Source organism: Microcaecilia unicolor, chromosome 2, assembly GCF_901765095.1.
Source record: "Microcaecilia unicolor chromosome 2, aMicUni1.1, whole genome shotgun sequence".
Taxonomy (NCBI): Eukaryota; Metazoa; Chordata; class Amphibia; order Gymnophiona; family Siphonopidae; genus Microcaecilia; species Microcaecilia unicolor.
This window is the reverse complement of record NC_044032.1, coordinates 285254933-285273483: the sequence shown is the minus strand read 5'-3', so window position 1 is coordinate 285273483 and position 18551 is coordinate 285254933. Positions and strand designations below refer to the sequence as shown.

At 43.2% G+C, this 18551-nt stretch overlaps 1 protein-coding gene across 2 annotated transcripts in view; it reads left to right on the top strand.

Annotated features, from left to right (window-relative positions):
* Positions 1–18551, top strand: part of CNTLN (centlein) — a 535970-nt gene that overhangs the window by 117378 nt on the left and 400041 nt on the right. Inside the window, exons 1-2 of one of the 2 annotated variants that reach the window (XM_030194227.1) lie at positions 1637–1796; positions 4909–5042. In XM_030194227.1, coding sequence (XP_030050087.1) covers positions 4945–5042 — 98 coding nt within the window. In that variant the 5' untranslated portion in view covers positions 1637–1796; positions 4909–4944. Of the gene's footprint in view, positions 1–1636; positions 1797–4908; positions 5043–18551 lie in introns of those variants that run through there. The other variant, XM_030194226.1, reaches the window with a different exon arrangement.

Below are 18551 nucleotides of genomic sequence, written 5' to 3'. Positions count from 1 at the left end.
AAGGTTAAAGAAGCTAGGGCTCTTCGGCTTGGAGAAGAGACGACTGAGGGGACATATGATAGAGGTCTATAAAATACTGAGTGGAGTGGAACTGGTAGAGGGGAATCACTTGTTCACTCTCTCCAAAAATACAAGGACTAGGGGGAATGCAATGAAGCTACTAAGTAATAAATTTAAAACAAATCCAAGAAAATATTTCTTCACTCAATATGTACTTTATCTCTGGAATTCGCTACCAGAGAATGTGGAAATAATCAGTTAAATTGGCAGGGTTTAAAAAAGGTTTGGATAATTTCCTAAAAGAAAAGTCTATAATCCATTATTAAGATGGGAAAATCCACTGCTTGTTTCTAGGATAAGCAGCATCAAATTTTACTCTTTTGAGATCTTGCCAGGTACTTGTGACCTGCATTGGCCACTGTTGGAAACTGGATACTGGGCTTGATGGACCTTCAGTCTGTCCCAGTATGGCAATGCTTATGTTCTTATGTACAAGGTGTATGCTTTGCCATTGTTTCAATATCAATTGAGTTGAAAGAATTTCAATAAAAGTTCTGGTTTAGATAAAATACGCTAGGTTTGACTGAGTATACATATATAAGTGGTACTTAAGTACTTAAGTATTACCATACTGGGAAAGACCAATGGTCCATCAAGCCCAGCATCCTGTTTCCAACAGTGGCCAATCCAGGTCACAATATACCTGGCAAGATCCCAAAAAAGTACAAAAAATTTTATACTGCTTATCCCAGAAATAGTGGATTTTCCCAAAGTCCATTCAATAACGGTCTATAGACTTTTCCTTTAGGAAGCTGTCCAAACCTTTTTTAAACTCCGCTAAGCTAACCGCCTTTGTTCTTATGAGTTATTGTTTGGAGAACCTTAAAAGTTTGAACTGCTTATTCAGCCTTCTGGTATAAGCCAGTCCTGGCTTTGTTCCATCAATAAACAAATTTGATTGTGTACCCAGTTTCCACGCAACGGGGCTTAAACTAGGCAGCTGCCTAAGCACACATTCTAAACTGGGAGGTACATATATATGTATTCAAACATTGATATATGGCTGCATCATATATGCTTCAAGGTGGTTTACCTTCTCAAAAATGGGCATAGAACCGTAGGAAAAGATATACAAACAATAATAACAATACATTAACAGAGATAAAATAGAGTAATGAGTAACACAACAACATGTACCTTTAGACTGTTAAATATAAAACATTTACACAAAATGAAAGCCTAGGACAGCAAAAGGAGAGATCCACTGAGTCTAAAAGAATGTAACTAATTAACTAAATGCGTGAGAAACAATCAGGTCTGTAATGCTGGCTTAAATTTCTGCTGAGGGTTCAGTACAATGGTCCTTTGGCAGTAAGTTCCATAAAATAAGGGCAGTGCAATAGAAGACTGGATTGGGAGATATCCAACCAAATCCTAGTAAAATAAACAAACAAAAAAAAAAAAGAAATCACTAGAAGGTTGGTATGTACTGATCTCAGCGAAGAAGCAAAAACTTATGGAATGGTTAAAGAAGATAACTAACCCAGTAAATTAGAGTAATAAGCCCAATTTGCAAGCATAGAAATTTAAATTGAAGTCTATACTTGACTGGAAGCCAGTACTGTTTAGCCAAGAATGGAGTAACACGGTCAGACCTTTTCGCTCCATAAATTAACTGCTGTGTTTTGAATAAGCTGAAGATGTTTAATTGAATAGTGAGAGGCTCCCAGAAACAGTCCCAATAACATGTAAAGCCAGCATAAAAGTTACTTCTGGTCTGGAAAAGGAGTAAATATGTAAGTGTACTTTATTAGAAATTTTATAAAATAAACACAGTAACAAAAGGGGATATATTATTGCCCATGGGGTAAGGGGAATAAATTCAACATTAGCAGCTGTAATATTGGTGGGGGGGGGGGGGGGGAGGAAGAGACACTGCTTCTCCCATTCTCACTCCAAATTACGCATATGCCGGGAATGCCTACTGTATGTGCAGACTCTCTTACACCTACTTCTTATTCATGTACTAGTAAAAAAAGGCCTGTTTCTGTCAGAAATGAAACGGGCGCTAGCAAGGTTTTCCTCGGAGTGTATGTTTGAGAGAGAGAGAGAGAGAGAGAGAGTGTGTGTGTGAGACAGAGAGTGTGTCATAGAGAGTGTATGTGAGAGACAGAGAGTGAGTGAGTGCCCCCTCCCCCCTCCTTTTATGGTCTGAGGCCCCCCTTCCACCCCCCTCCTCTCCCCTGCCCCCCTCCAGCAACCCATGTCCTGCGACCCTACTCTCCCCCTGCCCCCCCTCCAGCCACACATGTCCAACGACCCTCCTCTCCCCTGCCCCCCTCCAGCCACCTATGTCCTGCGACCCTGCTCTCTCACCTGCCACTCCTTCATCCACCCAGGTTGTGTAACCAATTCTTCGGGGCAGGCAGGAAAGATCCCTGGTCCTGCCTGCCCGCTGCTGGCGCTGATGCTACCCCGCTGCCGGATCGCTGTTCAAAATGGCTGCCGAGACTTCCAATGGCGGACTCGCGAGACTTCTGCTGATGAGCCTTTATAAAACAATAGAATAGTTTTAAATCACTGGCCTTAGATATACATTTTTCCACCTCGATGTCCTATATTATCCTCATAGGGATAAATTCTATATGGCAGTGGTGTTCCTAGGGGGGCTGACACCTGGGGCAGATCGCCGATGCGCCCCCTCCCCTGGTGCAGCGCCCCCCCCCCCCCGGATGCAGGGCGATCTGCCCCCCTTCTGTGGTGCTGAACAGTTTCTGCAGCCGCCCGTGAGCCGCCCCCAGCACCTCTGCACTCCTTGCTCCCGCCGCTACAACTGTGCTCAATGAAAAGCAGGCGGAGGGCGGGAAAGGGCTAAAACCGGCCAATCCCCACAGCCTGGAAGCTACCATCGGCCTCCTCACAGGGAGAGGTTCTGCTCACCGTCCACCTGCTGCTGCACGGAGACGGGGGGCTACCCTTCAGGGGGCTTCACATCGGCTCATGCCATTGGATGTTGCTTTGCTTTGTCCTTTGGAAAGGGAGGATAACAACCATGCAGACTTGGGCAGCTTTTCTGACACAGCTGAAACATACGAGAAGGAAGGAAGCGCGAAAGGACACCCCCCCCCCCCCCCCCCCGCGCGAAAGACCCCCCCGGGTGCACGCCGCTGGGGGAGGGGGGTGCCGCGCGCGCCTGTCCGTCGTTCGTTTCATGCTCCCTCTGCCCCAGAACAGGGGCGTGCACCCGGGGCGGACCACCCCCACCGCCCCCTCCTTGGTACGCCACTGCTATATGGGTCACTAAAAGACATCAAAGAAACTGGGTGCTAAGCTAGTATTCTATAACATCAGAGTTGCATGCCAAATCTGTTAAAGAATACTAGCATAAGTCTGCAGATATGTGCCAAAAGTTAGGCATAGCAACTTATGCCATGTCCATGGTTGTCATAAATAGTGAAGCCTAAAGGCAGCAGGTGGGCTTGTAAATGCAATTATTTTATAAACTATGCACAAAAATAGTTGGAATGCCCCTGACAAGCACACCCCACCCATGTTAACACCCCTTTTGCATTTGGATGTGAGAAAGGTTAGGCATGCCTTTCATAGAACAGGAGCATGAATCTTAGTGCACAACTACAAATTAGTGCCAATTAGTGCTAATTACTGATATTTTTCACTAATTACTTGCCAATTTAGTGCCAGTTAGTTAATTATCTTATCTGTGTAACTGTCCCTCTTCTATAACTGGGTGCCATTTATAGAATTTGGGAGACAATGTACAGTCAGTAGTTGAATTTCACCTCTGAGGTCCTGATATTTGGCATACAGTAGTAAGGGGCTTGGTAGTCGCTCACAGCTGCTTGTTAAGTTAACCATGGATATTCAATTCCTGGACATGTCCAGCCTCCAGCATTGAATATCCAGATTAGTGTGGCAACCTGGAAGTTAACTGGTCACCAGCCAATATTGAGAACCGTACCCTGTTAACTCAGCGGATAAAGTTAGCACAGGATTTTTGCTGTCCTAACTTTATTCACCTACATAGCTGGTTAGCGGACTGAATATTGCTGCTAACTGGCTAAGCAGTAGCTCCACCCAAACTTCACCCCTGACCACCTCTACCCTAGCCAGTTTCACAATAGTCGGCTAGAGCCCATATTAAGTGGCACTACGCGGTTAAATGCTACTGAATGTTGGCAGCCAGCCAGCCAGCTCAGCGGGGTTTAGCCAGGAAGGAAATTCTCTTGCTTGGTTAAACCCCTTTGAATATTGACCCAAATTACTCTTCTTTTCTGGACGTTTGCTTGCATCAGTGAAATAGCCAGAGGTATATGCATATCCACTGCAAAGATGTTTTTTTAAATAAAACACTTCTATGGCAAGTGTTGCTGCCAACCACATAAATGCTTTTAATTATCAACCTCATTAGCTTATAAAGGGCCATGTCCTTTCTCTTCTTCTATTTGTCCATGTTTAGTTAATTTCATATGATTCCCCTTAATTTAAAAATGTAAACCGTTACATTTTATTTTGACGATTTGTGGTATATCAAAACTATGAAATACGAACAAAAAGATTTTTAAAATATAAAGAACATGGTATTTGTGAGGTGTGGGTATTTTTTTTTTAATTTGATGGCATTTTCTGTTTGCTGATTTCAGAATCTGAACATGCCTACTATTTCCTTAGTTTCTAATCTCTGTGGGCTTGATGATATCCTAAAAGGGGAGGAGAAAGTGAAATGAGAGTGATACTGTATTCATATACTGCTTCTAAAACCCCTTGCATGGGGGAGGGGGGGATTTAAAAGCATTACTTATCTTTTTGCTGTTTTAATTGTTAAATATATGATTAAAATAAATTATGTATTTATATTTTAAAATTATGGTGCTCTGACTTTACTTACAGTGTTTAGAAACTGATCTGACAGTGGCCAAAAGACAAATGGAAGAATTACAAAACAAGTTAAATGAATTGTCTTCACAACTTGATTTTAAGCAGACTGAGCTGACTGAGAAAGAGGGTGATACTATCAGACTAAGGTGAGTATTTCTCTTCTATATGTTACTTTTTATTGTTCTCAATTGCAAAACAGACACTTTGTCCCCCCCCCCCCCCCCCCCAAAAAAAAGCACTCCCCCCACACACACACATACACCGGTCTGTAATACTCTCTAGTGTATTTCTTGATCTTACTGAAGCATGTGCAGCAAGTAGAACACTTCTTAAAGCAAAGTTTGAGCCAGTGTTATAAATTTTTATTTAGACCAAAGGAAATGGTGAGCAGGCCACAAAAAGTCTGCAGAAGTCCAAAATAATATAAAAACAGCTTTATTGTACAACCGAAGTAGAGGGTTTTGAACATGGCCAAGTTTTGCCAAATGTCTGCTTCAGAAGCTAAAATAACTAATAGAAATATAATAAAAAACACAATGAGGCATATTTTCAAAGCACTTAGGCCCCGATGATCAAAACCGCAGTGAAAATACCTCCCGATCAGCGTGTCTGAACTGTTCTGTAATGTTCAACGCTAATGAGATGCAAATATAGGCATGCTGATAGTGCTGAGCATTAGGGAGTTGTTTAGAAGTTAGGGGGAGAATGGCAACTGACGCATGCACTCAAGAGTTGTATGTCAAGCACAGCTCTTCAGCGCATGCCCAGAATGCCAAAGGGGTGAGGAGGAACAGGTGCCAGTTAAGTTGCAGTGTTTCAGCAAGAAACAGGGAAAGTGGTTTGCACTCAAAACTTAGGTGGCAGAGATGGCAGAGCAATTCTTGGTTCTCCTTTGTGAATAAGGGAGAGAGTTGGGAGGGGCACTTCACACCCTTTTAGCACTCATAACTACTGCATTGCTGCCATCCAGCCCTATGCTGAGCAGCAGCTTCTCCTTTTAGATCCTGTTTTGGTATGAGTCGTATTCTGTGAGTGGTGGTGTGCCTTCCACTGGATCTTCATGCTAGGCCGAATCCTCTTCAAGAACCCTAACGCCTGCTCCAAGCTGGTTTTAGGTTTTTGGCAGTAAGGGTGTACTTTTTGACTTCGCGCTTGTCTGCCAGCCTATAAGCATTCACCATGGTCACATAACCTTGCTTCCTACAGTCTAAAAAACGTATCTTTTAATTTAAATCATAGGTAATTATGGTGCCAAAAGATAATAGAAATAATAAAAAATATATATATACACACAAAGTTATTTTTGCTATGCAGTAACAAAATCAACCCTTTTTTTTCTGAATAAAAATGGTCTGTTCCAACAAAAATAAACAGATGTAAAGACCAGCAGTGTATGTAACGCTAATATGTGAAATGTGCTTAGAACTAGGTGTCCAATTCTGAAGGGGCGACCAACCATCCCATCACTGCACATATAAATCTCTTAGTTGTCTTTAACTAGGATTAACTCCCACTACTAACCAAAAATAGTTCATCCACAGTTCAATGAATCAATTCTTTTAATCTTATAAGTTCTTCTCAAATAGAAATCCAACATACTGAAACTTATCTTTGGTAACAGATCTTTCCTCCGATAAGATTCATTGTTGATATAGATGACCTCTTGACTCCACCACAATGTGAAATAAAATATACATCAAAAATACTAAACTTTTCCCTTACTGAGATGACATCAGAACATTAATATAATTGTAGTTATAATATCGGACAGAGTTTTAGAACATTTTGCAGAGTCTGATGGTGCTTTGAAGTGGTTTATTTTATTTATTTATTTATATTTTGTGCACACCTTTTTCAGTACTAGCTCAAGGTGAAGTACGTTCGGGTACACTGGATATTTCTCTGCCCCAGGAAGGCTCCCAATCTAAGTTTGTACCTGAGGCAATGGAGGGTTAAGTGACTTGCCCAAGGTCCCAAGGAGCAGCAGTGGGATTTGGACTGGCCAACTGTGGATTGCAAGACAAGTGCTCTAACCACTAGGCCACTCCTCCAGTCAAGCACCATGCTAAAATATAAATTATACATACACACACTGTGGGCTCCTATTGCACTAGAGGATTTGCTTTGTATCCAGAACTGTACACTCTTGTTTTAAAGACAGACTTTAGTCTGATCAGGTTTAAATTATAAGATACTGCTCTCAAAGGGTCTTTAAATACAGTTGAATTGTTTCCATAGATGCGTATGGGGTTTAGCGTTCATAAGTGTTTGAAGTAAACATGCCATGATACAGAAATCCAAGTTTAGGTACTTGTTAATAAAAATAGCCAGCAGCCCTTCCTCGTGCCTCAGTCCCTTCACCACTGTGTCAGATTTATACCCTGAATGCACCAGGAGAAAAATCTTACCCTTTGGGATGGGCCACCCTTGGCATTTCTGCACTCTGTCCCAGCATCTTCTCTCTCCCCTTCCTTCTCCTGGATCAGCAGCTTACTTTACCCCTGCCCACCAGCTCCAGTGCTTTCAGGAAAAAATAAATGTGGTATAAAGATGTGGAACTGCTGTGTAGGATACGTAGGATACACAGCTGATAGCTCTGCTGGTCCTGCTTCTTCTGATGTGGACTTCTGTGTTTGAGGTGCAGAACAAACAGAGTTATTGGCAGTATGGCATAGACAGTGCCTCTGCGCCTTTGTGTGCTAAATTGAAAGGGGGGCAAAGGAAGCTGCATTGTTGAACCGGTGGGGGGTTTTACTAACATATGTGAGATCGCAAGATCAGATGGCTAAATGTGAAACTTCCTTAGCATAGTCAACAGATCAGTCCAGGAGTTGTCTGCTAGCAGGTGGAAACAAAGGTCACAGTTAAGCTGTGCCCTATCAAGTGACACACGTTGAACCAGCTCATTATTCCTCTGTCTCCAACTGGTGGAAGATGCGTTTCAAAGAGCTCCTGGACTGAGAGTCGGATGCTAGCTCCTGGTCCAGTATTCCTGTTTGCAGTTGAGCTGGGAGTGCTTGCTAGTCTTGTCTGGCAGTGTAGGGAATATCTGGTGTTGCTGGGTCCATGCCCCCTTCTCCCAAGTTCCACTCTTTTAAGCAATTCTCCTTCCTCCTCCTCCTTTCTCTCTCTCTCTCTCTCTGGGAGGCAGGGATAGTGCTGAGCAGACTTATACGGTCTGTGCCAGAGCCGGTGGACGGAGGCGGGGAAAGTGCTAGCCAGACTTATACGGTCTGTGCCCTGAAGAGCACAGGTACAAATCAAAGTAGGGTATACACAAAAAGTAGCACATATGAGTTATCTTGTTGGGCAGACTGGATGGACCGTGCAGGTCTTTTTCTGCCGTCATCTACTTTGTTACTATATATATATATATATATATATATATAGATATAGATATAGATATAGATATAGATATAGATATAGATATAGAGAGAGAGAGATAAAGATAAAAGGGGTGTACTTCTCCTGCTATCCGGTGTGTTTTCTCTTTCCTCACGGCTGCTCCAGCTGAGGCAATCAAAACTGTTGTTAATGAAGAGTGTGAAAGTTGTTGTCTGGTAAATGGGGTACCAGCTTCTGTCAAGCTTCTGTCATTGGGGAAAACAGGCAGGGGATTCAGATGCCGCATGTTGGCTGGCTTTGGCTCTCTCCGCACTGAATGTGGGAACGGTGGCCAGGTTGGAGCTGTATACTCTGATAGCAGGCTCTTCTTTTCAGCTGGTTCTGTCTGTTTCGAATATTTTTCTGCAGCCTGTAGCCTTGGCGGAGCCAGGGCTGCCTTCTGATAGTTTTTCAAGCTCCGCTGATCACCTACAGAGGGAGGTTCCTTTTTCTCCAGAATTTGTATTGCTGATGCAAAGATTGTTCTTGTTGAAGCATCCCAGGGGCTTATGTGTGAGGATTATCCTCTTCCTCAGGTGGATTCTTCTCTGTCTCTTAAGAAGCAAAGGCTTTAGTGTCTGGTGGTCTGGGAAGTAGAGTCTGTGGTCTCGGAAGCCCCTTCAGGAGTCCCTCCTTCTTTCCTATTAGATTATTCTGCTCAGGGAGAGACTTTAGAGGATGTGGATATCCCCATTGATGGAAGGGATGATCCTTCTGTGGCCCATATGTTATACTAGGAGGCATTCACTGCATTGATAAGTAGGGTGATGGAAGTTCTCAATATTTCTCCTCCTTTGGTCCCAGAACTCTCCCTCGGCTTCTAATCCCATGACGTCTGATACCAAGAAGCTTCCCAAAACATGTCACATCCATGAAACTATGCAAGAGCTTATTTCTGCAAAGTGGAATACCCCTGATTCTGGCTTAGGGTAACACAAACAAACCTGTAAGAGAAGATAGGGGGGGGGGGGGGGGTTGAATAAACTAAAATCCCAAAACAAGACTTTCCCTTTAACATCAAAATACGGGACAAGCACCTTAAATAGATACCTACAAACAGAAATTTGTTTAGCAAAAAGAGAAGGTATTCAATAAGGACTGAACCACAGTCCAGGAGCCATAAATTTGAAATTGCCTTCAATTTGACAGGCTGTTCAAAATTGCTCTTTATACATCATAAAACCTTCCCGATCTTAAATATTATGCCATATATCCCATATACATCTTGGAAAATGGTGAAACAAATCGCACAGAGTAGTAGTCATACGGAAAATGCCAAATCCATAAATCAAGTAAAAAGGTCAGCACTTGCGGTCTCCTTTAAAAGCGTAGCAGGCAGCTCCTTGACAGAGTCTCAATTTCGATTAGTCTCTTCTTCAGGAGCAGTCTACCACAATCCAAACTTATGTCATGGATATTTTGAACACAAACAACCACCAAGGTGGAGAAACAGGATCTGCTAATTGAAGATTACATTATGCAGGCTGAAAATAAGGCCATACAGTTGAGGAGGAAACTGTACTGCGCAATATTGCAGGAATTTAAAAAACATACCTGTCATATGTTCACACTTAACTCAACAACTTAACTCTTAGTGTAAGGGGAGGGAATATGGGGGGTGGGGGGTGAAGTGATTATATGGTTGGATAAGATCCTAGGACTTCTGGTAGATTTATGATTGCTTTGTGCATCAGATTGTGACATTAATGGATAGCATTTCTTTGTCTTAACACATGTTGTTAGTTGTAGTACGTTCTGCATGGTGCTTTTCTATTTCTTGTTGGATCATCAGTAAACATATTTTCAAAAAGGCCATTTACACATGAAAAAAGTTTATAAAATTGCCTCAAAAATCAATGTATCGAACAGATTTGACCACAGGAGAAAATACAGTTAGCAGTTATTGTATAATAACAGTCAAGCAGTTAACTGCTTATTAATTATATCCAATAGCAAAGGTCAGCTTAAAGAAGATAGCCTTAATCATATGTCTGTAGACGAGGTCTATCCTGTGAAGATTTCCAGTTAGACAGAAGGATAAGGATTTTAGTGCACAGTGGTTCTCTTCACCAACAAATTACCATATATTTTCAGAAATCATAAGGATTATATCAGGCTGTTTAAATTGTCTTTAATTAGGGCACGATTAGGGGAGTGGTGGAGGTAGCACTACAAATTATTCATTTAGCAGCAGTATTCAGCTGAAAAACAAATTAATTTAGGCCTTCTGCACTTGTCCTTGCTCCCTAACGTTTTCTCATTTTTCAACACACATAAATTTAAAAGGATAGAGGGACATTTTCGAAAGGACATCCAAGTCAGAATAAAGACATCCAGCTTATAACGTTCAAAACTGACATCCATCTCGCATGTATTTTCCATCAGGAAATAACCAGTGCTATGTACTAATAACATGCATTAATAGCACTGGTGCACACTAACACCACAACACAGTTTAGTTGTGTATAGATATTGATTCTGATGGGAGATATATCAAATAAAGAGGAATTTGAAACTTATTAAATGTAGCCCAGTGTCTGCATATTGTATGCATATGTTTCTACAGTTCAGTAAAGGAGAAGGGTGAGGGTTGGCAGAAGTGATTTGTGATAGTAACCTTGACCTGCCATATAGCTTTCTTTAAGCCAGTTTTATGTACAGAAAAGGATTTTTATAAAATTGTGCAGCCGTTTACACACACATACTTGTATGTTGTTAGACCTAACACAAACCACAAAGAGCAGCACTAATTTTGTTGCCTTTGCTCAGTGGCAGATTCTGTGATCTGAAATACTGGCTTTTTATACAGTTTCCAGCATTGGACTCCAACCTGTAAAAAGAGCAAAGTCTGTTTTTGATTCCTAAGTATAACTGCAAGGTAAGCTGTGATCTCTGGAGATCTTAAACAGCAGGTTTGAGAAACAGAAAAAATGACAGCAGATAAAGACCATAATACCCTATCTACTCTGCCCATTCATACCTACTACTAAGCTGTACTACTTCATTTACTCCTTATTCTCCTTAGAGATCCTCTTTGCTTGTCACATGCTTTCATTAATTCAGATACTGTGCGCGTCTCCACCACCTCTACTGAGAGGGCTGTTCCATGCATCCATTACCCTTTCCATAAAAAAATATTTCCTTAGATTACTTCTGAGTCTATCCCCTTTTAATTTGAATTGAAAGAGGCGTGCATTCATGCTGCATTTTAATGTTTTCATCATATCTCCGATCTTTGTCCCAAAATTTACATATTGAGATCTTTCAATCTATCCTTGTATGGTTCATGTTGAAGACAACTGACCATTGTAGTAGCTTCCCCCTGCACCGACTCAATCCTGTTTATATTTTTTTGGTGCGGTCTTCAGAACTATACATGGTACTCTAAATACTATATTATGCTATAATAGGACTAATATTCCACCTATAACACCAAGGATTCAAGGCGGATTAACAACTAAAGAAACCCTTGAGAGACCGAAGATCCTCCAGGCTATGTAATTACACGCATTGACAAACTTTAACTATGATTCTATCGTGAAAATAAAAACATTTTCAAATCCTTTTGAAATAAATAAGATGAAAGTTGTCTAATCTGGCCCTGAAATGAAAAGGACTACTCAAGTTTTTTATTCAAAATGAGGTCTCACCAGGCACTATATCCTCCTTTTACCAGCTGGCCATTCCACTCCTTCTCCACACTCTGGCTTTTTCCATCATCTTTTCTACCTGTTTGGTTGGTCACCTCAAGATCATCAGATACAGTCGCCCCCAGGTCCTACTCTTTTCATGCACAGAAGCACTTCACCCCTCTATACTGTACTGCTCCTTTGGATTTTTGCAGCCCAACTTCACGGTCCAGAGGGCGGCTACAAAATTAGTAAGCGGTGTTGAACGCAAAAATTATAGGGACAGGCTTATGAACCTCAACATGTATATGCTGGGAGAGAGGAGACATGATAGAAACGTTTAAATATCTCAAGGGCATTTTTGTACAGGAAGAGAGCCTTTTTCAACTGAAGGAGAGCTGTGGAATGAGGGGGCATATGACGAAGCAGAGGGAATAGGCTTAGGAGTATCTAAGGAAGTACTATTTCACAGAAATGGTGGTGGAGGCATGGAATGGCCTCCCGGTGGAGGTTGTGGAGTCGACTGTTCCAGAATTTAAAAAGGCATGGAATAAGCATGTGGGATCGCTTAGGAACAGGAAGAATTAGGGGTTACAGAGGATGGGCAGACTGGATGGGTCATATGGCCTTTATGTGCTGTCATGTTTCTATGTTTCTATGAACATCCATGTGCTGAAGATGTCCATCATGAGCAGCCATTTTACAAACCGGAACCCAACATATGAACAAAGACATCTGTCTGGCAACAAACTTAGAAGAATGGCCACACAGATATCCCAGCAGAGGGGCAGCCTAATGGTTAGTGCAACGGACTTTAAACCAAGGGGCCCAGGTTCAAATTCCACTTTCTCTCTTATTTTGTAACTGTGAACCTTTCAGGAACAGAAAAATACTTACTGTACCAGAATGTACACCATTTCAGTAGCCTTCAGGCTTGCAAGTGGCTTATATATTTAGGTACAGGAAGTGTTTTTCCGTTCCTGGAGGGCACACAAAATAAATAGTTGGGATTTGAACCTGGGTCCCTTGGTTTACAGTCCACTGCACTAACTACTAGACCACTCCTCATATCTGTATGCTGCTTTGTTCGGAATGCCCATACTACTTGAAGCTGTCACAGAGCCTGGTATTCCTTTCCAAATTTCACTTTCAGGGGAGAGGGAGGGGAGCATCAACCACTGGGTGATTAAGACGGTGTTGTAATTTAATCCCTCCAGTGGCCAGCTGCTCAATTAGATCACCATTTTCTACCCAAGATGTGATTGAAACAGGTCTAACTAAGGATGTCCTTCTTTTTAGATTTGAACACTCTCATTTTGGTCCCTTCTCTAGTCCTGCCCAGAACACGCTTCCAACACACCCTGTTGCTATTTGGACATACTATGTTGGGCATCCTTTTTTTTGCCTTTGCAAAATCAGGATTTGGATGTTTCAAGCACGTGGAGTCCATTTGAGTATTTTGAAACATCCAGATGCTTAGAAAATAAGCGCCATAGTGTCAGTGCAGTTGCTGCACTGTAATTATGTTCAGTGCTACTACTGCATATGAATAGCAGCACTAAATATATGTATTAATTTAAGCACAAATGTCAGCACTTAATTTAACACAGTGAGTGTATTGGCTTAAAATTGGACCCCTAAGTGTAGCATGCACAACCAAATTGAGTCTGTGTTTATGTCCCGACAGCCACATGAACTCAAATGAGTCTGTAATTCTTCAAAATTGCTTCACATCTATTAAGTGTAAAACTAAACAGCTGTACCAGATGTTGCTTTTCATTATGATTTTGTTTATTTTTGTGTGTTAGGCTTATGGATTTAATTTTTAAAGTCATTCAACAAGACCTGGAGATGGGAAATTTCCTCTGATGTTCTTTTTTGTTTCCGTTTCTAAAAGTTAGGGAGCAAAGTTGAGCCTGGAAATGCTATAGCTACTAATTCAAAGACTGATTCTTTTTTTCCCTCTGCAAGCTAAATTGACTAGCCAGGAAAGATTCTCTGAAACTAATTTGAAGTTTCTCTTTTCTTGCTTTAACACAGGACCTATGACCCTGTAACCTTTTTCTTTTCTGAGAGTTCCTAACAAGGGATGGGATTATTTTGTAATTCTTTTTTCTTCTGCTAAAACTTAATGATGGAGACTATTGCATAGTGAGTGAGGGACACCTACAGACTAGGGCTGGGAGAATGGAAATATATTAAAAGAGAGGACCCGAGCAATGGTGAGACATCTATAGACTTGAGCTGGCAGACTGAGAAGGGCTAAGTGACAAGCAGCTGACAAAGATGAAAAAATTATTGGAGAAATGTAGGCTATTTGTATTTTAAAAATGTTAATATTTTAAGTGTAATAATTGATACCAGCTAGTCATAGTGCTCTAAAGTATTTATGTTTAGCACATTTTTGTAATATTTAGCCTGGAGAGAGTATGCACACTGTAACTTTTTGAATAGCTTTGGTGGTTGGAGTAAAAGCCTAAGAACCAAGGAAGCGAGGGTTCAAATCCTACTGGTGCCTTTTGTGACCTTGGGCAAGTCACTTCACCATCCATTATCTCAGGTAGAACTTAGGGTTCTATTTACTAATATTAATGTATGTTAATTTGAATCAGGTACAAAGTTAGAAAATAGGCCTAATTGGGAGTAATGGAGCTTATGTTATTTAGCATGTGTTAAATCATATTAATGCTCGCCAGCCGGTTAACACAGATCAGTAAATAGAACCCTTAAATTGTAAAGGAGGATGGACCTACCTTCTTTGCCTAAAATGTATTTGGCTTGAGCTGGGTTTTGAAAAGGTGAATAATTAAATTCAATTTATAATTGCCCCACCCCCCCACTTCAGCTACCCATCTTCCTGAAATTCACAATCTAATCTTGAACTATGAGCAACAAGGCCACCTGGACCCCTTCAGCCTCTTTAGGATCCTACCCTCCCCCTTTCTTTTCCCTTTTTCCCCTGGAAGGAGAAGAGGTGCTGTCTTGCCCTTTGTTGTCAAATGGATGTTGGCTAAATACTTTCCAGTTTACCTACATATGGTGAGCCAATGCGATTTTAAGCATGTTGGGCAAGACTGCAGGAGTTAATCACCTCTCCTGTTCCCTGTAGACATGTATGGGGGTATTACGGAAGCTCGGGGGGTTGGTGGGTTTCCAAGGATCTAGGCAGCTTTGTTACTGTTTTGGAGGAGAGGTGGAGTTGGGGTTCAAGCAGGCCCATTCTGTTATAATGAGATCAGCAACTGTTGAACTTGTGTTGGGCAGGAGGGGCATTAAGAGGCTGTGATGTGGAGTTCACACATTAGCCTTTTCACTGCCTCTTTCTACCCTCCCTACTCCCCTTGTTAAATTTCCCAGGTATGTGACACTGAGGCTAGCACCTTTTTTGTTTATAGGATATAGAAACAGCTCTATGGAATAGCATTTTTTGCTATTTAGCTGAATATGAATACCAAATACAAGTAATTGGCAATAGCATGTTAGCATGAAACAATATAATTTATTATTTTAAAAATATTAGAAATGGTCATTATTGTTACATGCTTAGGGAGTATTTTGTCATTCTTTTCTTACGTGTTTTTAAGTAACTTCTTTACAACTAAGGAGAATTACTCTCAGGAGACCTATTGAAAATTTGCTAAATTTGATTTCAGAAATACCAAACATTCATCAACAGTTAATTATCTTTAACTGATTTTTAACAGGTGGCCACGCCTACTTCCGGTCATGTCAGCCAATCAGAATTAAAGATGTGCCCAGGTCTTGCCCACTCTGTACCCATGCCCCACCCATATCCTGCCCCTTTGTTGTTACCAGATATGACATCATAGCCCCACCCACACGCCACCCCTTTGCACATTCTTCCCTAACCCTTCCTTATTTAAATATTCCTGCCCCTTCGTATAGTCCCACACCAAACCCTGCCCCTTTTGGTATGTCACAGGAAGATATAGCCATGCCCCTTTTCCAAGATGGAAGTAACTACTGGACACATGATGTCACATCCTGTTTCAGACTACTTACTGCTACCTTGGATGTGTCATGTGATGGGAAATGACGTGAATTGCCCCCACAGATCACCAGCTTTAAATACATCTCCAAATCATGCTGCTTACAGAATTAACAACAACAAAAAGACTTGTTGTTTAACAAAACAATGAACAATTCATGCCTGAAGAGCTGTTTGATTTTTAAGGCAGCAATTCCTAAAGTGTGTATTTATGGTTTATACTGCTAACCCCAGACCCTCCTCATCCTCCTCCTCTTGGAACAAATCGAACCGATTGAGCGATGTGCTGTATTGTGTGACAGAATCCATATCCCCTCCTTCCTCTCACAGCCCTCCAGTTTCAAGGCAACTTAACACTTCCCTGTCTGTGTGAGCTCAAACAGGCTCCTCCTCCTCCTCCCAAATCATGCAAAACACAGGAGCTCCTTTAGCAAAGAAGACTGCCCCACAACCCTTCCCTCTCCATTCAGATAGGTAGGGTCAGATGAATAAAATGTATAGCAGTTTCTGGGGTTTTATGACTGGAAGAAGTTATAGGTAAACTTTTTTTTTAATGAAAATAGTTACAGAACAATGCTTTATACAGGGATTGCTTTGCTCTTAACAGTGTTAACCTAAGAAACATTGTGTAAAAATACATGCCAAAAATTATGAGTACAATTGAAACAGGCACAATAATAAAACATATGCAAAAATTATGAGTACAATTGAAACAGGCACAATAATAAAACATATGTAAAGATGTTTTTGAGTACATTACACAAGATGTGTGGACATAATCAGTAGCCATATGGCAATGTGCTAAATTTTTGAACCAAAACCCATTTATCCTATTCAACGCTTTGGATTTTTTTTAAGCACACAACTCTCTATGTTCAACAGCTGGCACCCTTGGATCATAATCTATAACTAGCTCCTTTAGATTGCAAAATTTATTTTCTCACTGTTTTCACTGTTGAGTGTGATTCTCCGAGGACAAGCAGGCTGCTTGTTCTCACTGATGGGTGACGTCCACGGCAGCCCCTCCAATCGGAAACTTCACTAGCAAAGTCCTTTGCTAGCCCTCGCGCGCCCGCGCGCACCGCGCATGCGCGGCCGTCTTCCCGCCCGAAACCGGCTCGAGCCGGCCAGTCTTCTTTTGTCCGCACTCGGTACGGTCGTGTTTTCGCCGTGTCGAGCCCCGGAAAGTCGACCTCGCGCGTCCAATTTGTTTTGAACGTGTGTTTTTCCTTCGGGAAAGCTTTGTCCTAGTCGGGAAGTGCTCCGGAAACCCCCCGCCGGGTTTCGTGTAAATCCTCCCCGTACTTCCAGCTTTTTTGCCCCGGTAAGTTTTCTTTCGTCGTCGGGGTAGGCCTCTTTTCGGCCTCGGTCGAGATTTTTTCTCCCTCTAAATTTGGTGCTTCAAATTTCGCCATTTCGGCTTTTGATTTCGCCGGCGTGATTTTTCCGCCCATGACATCGAAGCCTTCCAGCGGCTTCAAGAAGTGCACCCAGTGCGCCCGGGTTATCTCGCTCACTGATCAACACTCGTCGTGTCTTCAGTGTCTGGGGGCCGAGCACCGCCCTCAGAACTGCAGTCTGTGTTCCCTGCTTCAAAGGCGGACTCAGGTAGCGAGACTAGCCCAGTGGAACGTGTTGTTCTCGGGCTCTTCGTCGGCATCGGCACCGGGATCTTCGAGTGCATCGACGTCGTCAGCGTCCAGACCTTCTTCCTCGGCCGCCCCTGCATCGAGTGCATCGAGGCATCGGGCCTCTGCATCGGCGCCGAGACATCGGATAGCTGCATCGACGTCGGTGGTACCAGGACCTCGTCTGCTGATGTCGTCGGACGGTGGTGCATCGGGTGGAGTGCAGGTGAGGGCTGTCCATTCCCCTGCTGGTGGCGGTGAGCCCTCGGGTGGGTCTCCGCCTACCCTGAGGGCTCCTGCGGTACAGCCCCCCCGAGATCGACCTTCTTCAGTCTCGGCCCCGAGGAAGCGACGGATGGATTCGACGTCCTCCTCGTCGGTGCCGGGGAGCTCCGGTGACATGCTTCGGAAGAAATCGAAGAAGCATCGACACCGGTCTCCTCCCCGTGTCGGCACCGAGAGCTCTGGGTCGCCGAGGGATTCGGCACCCAGCAGGCATCGGCACCGAGAGGACCGCTCACCCTCTGTTCAGGAGGTGTCGATGCGCTCCGCTCTGGACAGCCCGGAACAGCCTCCACGCCCGGAACAGGTACTGACGTCGACGCCTGCATCGACCTCTCAGCCTTTCTCTGCAGCCGCTCTAAACGAGAGCCTCCGGGCCGTTCTCCCAGAGATTCTGGGAGAGCTGTTGCGCCCTACCCCTCCGGTACCGGCGGTGCTTGCGCCACCGGTACCGTCGAGCGTGGCGCCGGCTGGCCCATCGCCCAGGTTGAGGTCCCCGACGTCGGTACCGCGTGCGGTACCGACCGCGGCCACCTCCCAGGAAGGCTCCCCGACTACGTCGGCGGAGGGAGCTTCGCCGATGCGGGCGAGGGAGTCTACCTCTCGACGCCCCCATCGTGGACGGGGTTCCACGGAGTCGAGCAGGGCGAGGTTGCAGACACAGGTCCGTGAACTTGTGTCTGACACCGAGGGTGAGGCCTCGTGGGAGGAAGAGGAAGATCC